Source organism: Lupinus angustifolius, unplaced genomic scaffold, assembly GCF_001865875.1.
Source record: "Lupinus angustifolius cultivar Tanjil unplaced genomic scaffold, LupAngTanjil_v1.0 Scaffold_18_145, whole genome shotgun sequence".
NCBI lineage: Eukaryota > Viridiplantae > Streptophyta > Magnoliopsida > Fabales > Fabaceae > Lupinus > Lupinus angustifolius.
In genome coordinates, this window is record NW_017719245.1 from 8,196 (window position 1) to 17,330 (window position 9,135).

At 32.0% G+C, this 9,135-nt stretch overlaps 1 protein-coding gene across 1 annotated transcript; it reads right to left on the reverse strand.

The window, feature by feature from the left end:
- Nucleotides 1–3,048: 3,048 nt before the first annotated feature.
- Nucleotides 3,049–4,728, reverse strand: LOC109338172 (UPF0098 protein TC_0109-like). Its single transcript, XM_019575327.1, has 2 exons — nucleotides 4,242–4,728; nucleotides 3,049–3,191 (listed from the first exon to the last, which is right to left on the reverse strand). The coding sequence occupies exons 1-2, from the start codon at nucleotides 4,668–4,670 to the stop codon at nucleotides 3,117–3,119; spliced, it is 504 nt and encodes a 167-aa protein (XP_019430872.1). The 5' UTR covers nucleotides 4,671–4,728; the 3' UTR covers nucleotides 3,049–3,116.
- Nucleotides 4,729–9,135: the final 4,407 nt, after the last annotated feature.

A 9,135-nucleotide genomic window follows, 5' to 3' on the forward strand; every position in this document is an offset into this window, starting at 1 on the left:
ATGTAACTAGCCAAAGCGAAGGAGCTCATGACAAAATTTGAAGATGAAACCTTCCAACATGTACTAAGAGATCAAAATGAATGGGCTGATATCCTTTCCAAAACTTACAAGAACTAAGAGCTCGAGTAATAATACATCAGTAATACATGAAACACTCCTAAGCCCTAGTGTCATGGTAATAGGAGAGATCGCTCCACCTACATATTTGATCAACCTAATCATCCTATAATTGCAAGAAGAAGTCTTCTATCAGATGAGAAAGAAGGATAAAGGCTTGCTAGGTCAACTATGTGCTACACTATATACTAAGGAGCACTATAATGGAGAGGATTCTCTCCACCGTTCCTTAAGTACAATGGAGCACATCAGGTGACCTTGTGATGAGAAAATTCCTTGAGGGAATTTGAGGCCACCACTTAGGATACTATTGGCCAACCATGGAAAAAGAATCCTTCGAGCTTACTAGAAGATGTGACAGGTGCCAACAATTTTCTGACCTCCACAAAGTCCCACGTGAATAATTAATGACCATTCTGGCTCTATGATAATTTTGCGGATGAGGAATTGACATCCTTGAACCTTTGTGTCAGACGACTGACCAACCCAAGTTCATAATTATGGCAATCAACTACTTCACTTAGTGGATAGAGGTTGAAGCTTTATTCATCATTTCTCAACAAATGTTTAGAATTTTTCTTAAAGAAATAACATCATTAGGTTCGGAGTTCTGGCCGCCATTTCCATGGACAAGTGAACACGACTCGTGGATTAAAAGTTTCAAGTGATACTCATAGTCCTACATGTCAAACAACACTTCACCTCAATAAAACATCCGAAATGGGTTCTCAAGCAAAGGTGGTCAACTAGGTGATTCTAAGAGGCATTAAGAGGAGGCTGAACGAGGCAAAGGGAATTTTTTGGATGAACTCCAACATGTCCTTTGAGGATATCACACAACTCCATTTTCCAGGACTTTAGAATCTTTTTCAACCTCACATATAGGTTAGTCACCATGATTTTGGTCAAAATCGAATAACCAATTTGGAGGAAGATAAGCTTCAAAGAAGGAGTTGTCTCAAAGTTATTATAAAAAAGGATTTGATGTAGCCTTTAGATGAATAAGGTGAACCAATATATATCATTGTGTGAATCTCTTTATCCTTATATCTTTTAATTCGCTACAACCATTGTTTTACAAATTTATGTTTCCGTTGAATATTCTGAATTATCATTTAAAAATGATAATATTATTTCAAATCTAATTGACTCTCCTCTTAGGTTGTTATATACAGGTTAAAATTGGCACAAAAAAAGAGGTAATTTGTACCTAGGTCCTAGTAAAAACCACTCCATGTTTCATTTGAGAGTGTTATGATTTCTGGAAAAGTGGAACGAAAATCTTCATATAATCTCAAGATTTAGACATCTGGAACAATATTGAATAAAATCATTTTATCCTTGGTATATTTAATGATGGGATTAAATAACCAAAGCCTAAATGTGTTGAGAATAATGATAATAAGAAGAAGGTACAATATGATAATAAGAAGAAGGTACAATTTGACCGTAAAAAATGTCTTTGGCTACAGTTTTTGAAAAGTTACAAGAACATGAATTGGAACTTTACCAATTAGAGTAACATAAAGAACTTGAAAATAAACGAAGGACCATTTCTTTGAAAGTAAAGGTTAACTCTTGTGAAACTTCACAAGATGAAGGTTCAGAACAACATCTAAAATATGAATCTTTTAGTAACAAAAATTAGTAAGTTTTTAAGAAGGAACAAGAATATTAAATCTGGTGAAGTAAAAGGTTCGTAAAGAACAATGAAACATCAATATGAGGGTACATAAAGATTGCATGGCCTTCAACAGAAGAAGAATACATTCAAAGAAAATAAGGTAAAGAAGCCCACAAGAGCATACATGGCATGGGATGAGAATGATGTTAGTTCAAATTCAAAACTTGAAAGTGAGGAACAAGCACATCTTTCTTTGTTTGCTTCACAAAAGTTAGACGACGATGATGAGGTTAGTGACTATGAACTAATTGATAATCCTTCATATGATGAGTTACTAAATGCATTTAATGAATTGTATAGTAAATCTATTAGGCTCTCTAGATTATATGTTAAACAAAAGAATATTATAGAATTTCTTTAGACTAGTAATAAAATATTGTAAGAGGATTTAGACACTATCATGTTAAATTTTTATATAAAGTGAATACTCAAAATATAAAAATGTACCTCTCTAAAGTTAAAAACTCGTAAGTTGAATCAAGAAATGAACAATTTGAAGAAAGTTGATATGAACTAGTTAATTTATTGAGAAATCAACAATATGCTAATGATAGAAGAGGATTAGGCTACTCCATTAATGGTCAAACTAGTGGAGTAAAGAAAACCACTTTTGCAAAACCAAGTGACACCGTAGGACATACACCTAATACATAGAAGAAACCTATTTGGTTTTATTGTAATACAATAGGATATACACCTAATGCATGTTATATTAGACAATTTGGTGTACCTAGTGGTCCATATAGATTGATTGAGAATGATGCTAATTCCAAAGGACTCAAATCAAATGGTATCAAACATTTCATTTTAATTTGTTTTGTGGAGTTCTTCTAAGCAATAAGCAAAATCTGGTTTCCTGAGGGCAGCTACTTAAAGCACATGACATGAGACAAAGAAAAATTTATATTTTAACACCAAGAAATAAAGAATTTGTTACCTGGGGAGAAAATAAAAAAATGTAAATAACGGAGACATACAGTGGTAGGTATAACGTTTTTTTGGTTTTATAGGTATGGTCTTTTTATCTTTTATTAATGACTTTTTGTTGTAACTAACGTCAAATTCTTTTTTTATCTTTTATCTCTGATGTATATACGACAGGAGAATTTCTATATAGTTTGCCCCAAAATTCAAGCCCCTTGAAATTTGAGACCAACCCATTATCTCCCTATAAAATAGTACAAATTTATGTCAAAAAATATTGCACACATTTTTATTACGAGTGTTTTAAATTATAATATACAATATGATATTAGGATCCTCTGATTATAATATTGCAAAAACATAACCACAATTTAAAACTTTGTAACATGTTTCAGTATTTAGCCATCAAGACCGCTTCTCCTAGCACATGCCCTGGAATGGTGTCCAATAGCTTCTCCTTTGTCACCTACAATCAATTCTCCAAACCAAATAACATCAAACAACTAAATTAAGATCTTCTATTCCACATTCCTATACCCAACCCATTATCACAAATAGGATTTTAACAAGTATATATAAAATAAATATTAAATTAATTTTGAAGTTAACAATATTACATGTGTTAGTATGTAATTGGTTGGAAATGAAGTGATATAAAATTTTTGGTAGAGATAATTTCTCTTACAAACAACTACCTTTGGAATGTGTCCCGTAGTAACAAACATTTTAATCGCTTATCACAAAAATAGAGCTTCAATATTAATATTCACAGTGATCATGTTAAAGAAAATCTTAAACATATCCGTGTGTGAATTGAAGACTTTCATTACACAAATTTCCTCTGTATTTTTTTGATATTTAACTTATTGAATACAATTCTTTGTTGATTAATATTTAGTTTAGACCTCTTCCGCACTACGTACTTCCCACGAACATCAAACTGAGGTTTAATTTATATAATTTTGAAATTATGAGTTTATCTCTCGGAGTAGATGGATATGACTCAAACAACAACTCTGACTTTTTAAGAGTTAGTAGCATTATCAAACCTATGTTGAAAAGTTTCATTATAGCAATTTAGAAAACTGTCTTATACACCATTACTATACCATTGTTCAAAACAAATAAAAAGAAAAGGTGACATATTGATTCAAATTACGGATCAGATTATTCGATGTGGCCACAATATGATAGTTACACTGACCGCTGCAACTATATCACATTACAATTGCGGTGTGACACTGAATAATAATAATGTTGCCACATCAGACCGCAACGTTACTGTATTGAACGCATTTGGGTCATAACAGGTCATAACACAACCTATTAGGAAACATCGATTTTAAAAAATAATAATCACAAAATAATTCATACAACAAAGTTCATGATCCGCATCACAACTATAAGTACATTCGTAACCGCAATTTAAAATAGTCCTTAACATAATAATACATTTTCAGCAAGCCAACATGATGTATGCATACAAAAATCAATTTCTTAGCAATTAAAATAATACCTTGTTACCAAGATGAACCTCATCATCCAAAGCGTAAAGCTTAAACTGAATTTTATGGCCATTTGAAGCCAACCTTGGTCCATGCCAACCCGACACCTTCAAGTCATTGTTCCCTTCTTTGATCCCAGCATACTCACCACCCATCTCCTTGCCGGAGAACCCCTCCGACAACTTCTTTACCGAAGGAGAAATATTCACCACGACCCAATGGGTCCATGACTCAATGGGCCCATCAGGCTCGGGTGCATCTATGTCCTCCACCACTAAGGCCAACGTTTTGGTCCCTTGTGGCAAGTTATACCACTCCAACGGTGGGGATATGTTCTTTTTTGCTCCTTGACCCTCATCGGTATAATGCCTAGGTAGCCTCCCCTCGTTGCTTATTGAAGGTGACACCAACTTGAACTCTTCACTACCATCGCTAGCCATAGTTATAATTTTGATTCTTCAAATTTTTTGTTATGTGGTGGTAGTGTTTAATGTTGCATTTGGGAGAGTTTCGTTACTTATAGAGGTGTAACATTTGAGAGGGGTTGGGTGTATGACACGTGGCGAGTGTGTCTCCTCATGAATCTACAGAAAGTGAGAAAGTTGTGGGGAGTGTTTGAATATGTGGAGGACCTGAGAGCGTTATAGACGAAATTGAGGGATCGAAGAAAAGATAAAATCAATGTCAAGTGTGCATGATTTGATTATCATTTTTCCAAAAAAAACATAGGCTCATGTAGATCAATTATTCTTTTGTGTATGCTTTGAGAGTATGGGTTAAAAATTCATTAGAATGCACTTTAGATTAAACAATTAATGGGGCAGTTAGTTTGAGAAACAGTTTTTGTTTTCATTTGCAACTATTACTTATAATTAGTCTAGTCCCTTTTATTATCTATATATGATAATTTTTTGAATTTGGTTTGATCATTCTTAAAGGATGCTTTGGAATTTTGTGTACATTATTTATTTGTTTTTTTCAAAAAAAAATTATATTACTTAATTGAAAAGATAAAGAGAACAGTTCAATAATCATTAATTGAGTGAAAAAAAGAAAAGAATAAAAACAAACTGAATCCACAATTTGAGCTTCACTCACTTTAAACATGCGTTGCTCCACGTATAAAATAACATGTGTTACTATCAAAAAAACACATTGTTGCTCCACAATAACCAATTTCTGTCACACTTATTGTTATCTACCCCTACCTTATTATAAATTATACCTGCACTAAATTCTCTTTTTTTATATTCTCTATGATAGCAATCAAGCCAATCTTTTAATCAAATTCACTACTTCTCTCTATTTATTGGGGCTATTAATTCCCCGAATGATCTAGCATGCTAAATTATGTATCAATAGGAGACAAATAAATACCCATTATCCCTTTCTCCCACAATTGCCATGGTTCAACATTATTCTTTTGATGTCAATTCCTCGACAGTATATCATTCTACCCGCTTCTTTATTATTAGCCTCTAAAAAAAATTGCTTTGACAACTCCTAGTGTTGAGGTTTTTTTCAACTTGTTCCTATATGTCTATGAAGCACGGATTCGCCAAATACCCTCGCGTGTCAGTGTCTGACACGTATCCGACACGGATACGTTCAGATTCGCGAAGGATACGTGTCCATAGAGTATCCAAAAATAAAAAAAATAAAAAAATAAAAATAAATATCAAGACACGTATCGGATTCGTTTTCAATAAAACATAGGATATATAAATTCGTTTTCAATAAAATATAGGACAGATAGATTCATTTGTATGATAAGATAGATTTGTTTTCAATAAACACTCACTTATTTAAATGTCACATCATACCAACTTACCATCACACCACATTGATCCTCGAATAGTTGGTATTTTCCGATCCATAACGTCGCCGACCGGTGCTTAGTGTTACTGCCCTCTACCGCCATAGGTATGTTGTGAAGAGCAAACAGAAAAAGGCTTACCTTTCTTACTTCTTAGTTTCTTTTCGCTTAGTATGTTTATAAAGAGAAGAGGATGTGTGAGTATTAACAGAGAAGATAAATAAAGGGCTTATCTTTATTTCTTAACAGAGAAGAAAAGAAAGAGGGTAGGAGAGAATATTTTGATTTACACTTATAATTTTATCATATTTTATATATTTTTTATTAATTTATACGCGTATCCCTGGACGAATCATATCCTTCATATTAGAAAAAATGCGTGTCGACGTATCGGATACGTATCGTATCCGATACACGTATCCGTATATGTGCTTCATAGCTATATGTAACATCCCAAAATTACTATATTTTACAAGTCATATTATAGTTTTATTTTATGATAAAATTGTACAATGATATAATCAATTTACTTTAAGAAGGTATCTCAACATTAATTACAGAAATATAATAGAATTGTATTGTTATTATTTTCTTATTGCTATGAATATTATTATTATTATCATACAATTATGTTTGTCAAGATATTGTTCGATCTTACACGATACTATTTATGTATAGGCTATTTTATTTTATTATTATGATTATATGTTTTCTTTATATGATTTACATTATTCACTTAAGCCTACAAAGTGGTACGAATTTACATTTATCATTATATGATTGATTGACTATTTAATTTGTAATAATGTTTAAAATGCTAAAATTGCCACTAGGAATTTAGACTAATCAGAATAGAAGATCACATCGTTAATAAAAATAAAAAATTTGTGGGTTAATGAGAATTAGATTAGTTACTAAGAAAAACCTCTAGCACTTAGTTTTTAGTCTCCAACCACAAAAGCAAGACCTAGACCTAGCAACCACTAGCAATCAGAAAAGGAGGAAAAAGAGAAAGGAGAAGATAAAATGAAAGCAAGGAAAAGGATAAAGACTTAATGCATCAATCACATGTAAAACTATAAGCCAACTTTAAACTCCATTTAAAGATATATGGGAATTGATGTGCCTAGATGTTTACATTTGAATATAATCTTTACTTCAATTTATATATACACTAAACTCAAATTCTCTTATCATTTTTAGTTTTTTTTGTTTCGTACCATGATTTGTTATGAGTTTTGATTGAAGATGGTAAAGTTGTTTTTAATTTCTTTACAGGTGATCCTAAAGAAATATTCAAGAGGAGTATTGTTTTATTTGTTTCTACCCTCTGTGTCAAATAATTGAAATAATGTAAGTTTTATAGAACATTATTATGATTATTATGATTATATGTTTTCTTTATATAATTTAAATTATTCACTTAAGCCTATAAAATAGTACGAATTTAAATTTATCACTATATGATTAATTGACTATTTAATTTGTGATAATGTTTAAAATGATAAAATTGCCACCAGGAATATAGACTAATTAGAATAGAAGACCACATCCTTAATAAAAATAAGAAATTTGTGGGTTAATGAGAATTAGATTAGTTACTAAGAAAAGCCTCTAGCACTTAGTTTTTAGTCTCCATCCACAAAAACAAGACCTAGACCTAGCAACCACTAGCAATAAGAAAAGGAGGAAAAACATAAAGGATAAGATGAAGTGAAAGCAAGGAAAAGGATAAAGACTTATGCATCAATCATAGATAACACTGTAACCCAGCTTTAAACTCCGTTTAAGAGATATATGGGAATTGATGTACCCAGATGTTTACATCTGAATATACACTACAACATTTTTGACCTATGTCAACGGCTGACAACCGTGGCCAAAAGTCAAAAAAACGTTCTCGTTGCCAAAGTCAATGGTTTTTTAACTGTGGTAGTCTGAGGCGTTGCCTTTTGTTTAGGCCACGATTTTTTGACTTTTGGCAACACCTTTTTAAAACCATTGTCTAATATTTAAATAGACAACGGTTTATGTGCAATGTCAAAGGCAACGGTTAAAAACCGTGTTGTAAACGGAAAGTACAAAACCGTGGTCATTGTGTTTATAGGCGACAGTTATAAAACTGTTGCCACATTGTAAAAAGGCATTAGGTTGAAAACCGTTGTCATTGTCTACATAGGCAAGAAAACCATTGTCTTTAGTCCTGTGTCCATTTTGGAAATAGATAATTGTTGCATTTGCTACACCATATATACAATCCTTAACTACTCTAATGGATATTTACAACATTAATTAATTTAAAACATGAGTATTTGTTACTCTAAATTTGGTGAACCAAAATACAGACTTATGTTCTTGAAAGTGGCAAGCATCACTCCATAAGCCACTACACTACTAGTCATATCATATACAGTTATATCCATTACTGTTTAAAAAAATATAATCATAATCCAAAATAGGAAATCTTGATTCATTCCCATCTATACTGTATGCGGCAAATTGTCTTCCAAATGATTTTGCTGCAAATAGAGAAGTTATAATATTGTTAGCTTATATATGAATGAACATCAAGTTTTTCCAAAAATAAATATGCTAAAGTAGAGTTTGATATTTATTATATAATTAGAGTTTAGTCTTAACCATGTTACAACCATGATGATAGAAATAAATAAGAAATTACCTTATCATTATTTGGAACATGTGTCGATGTAGAAGTACCCGGTGTTGATAACATTGTTGCTAATGCCTCCACATCTACTCCTGAGTTGTTTTGATTTATGACATTCCTTAGAAAAATTTGAATTTTTTGTTCCATTGATGACATTTCTTGCTTAAGTTTTGCCTCCATTTTCTCAACTTTATCATTTAATAATTTCAATTCATCAGCATGTTTTTTCTCAATTTTTACTATTTCTTCTGTTCTTTTCAAAAGGGTGGGTGTGGTAACTCTTCAATGACACTGAACTCTTCCAGGCTTTTCTTTCCCAAACACACTCTGAAAAGCTTCATCAGGTTGTTGACTAGAATTTTCAATTAAATCTTTAAGTTGTGCCTGACATTTTTAGAAGCAATCGAGTTAGCATAAAACT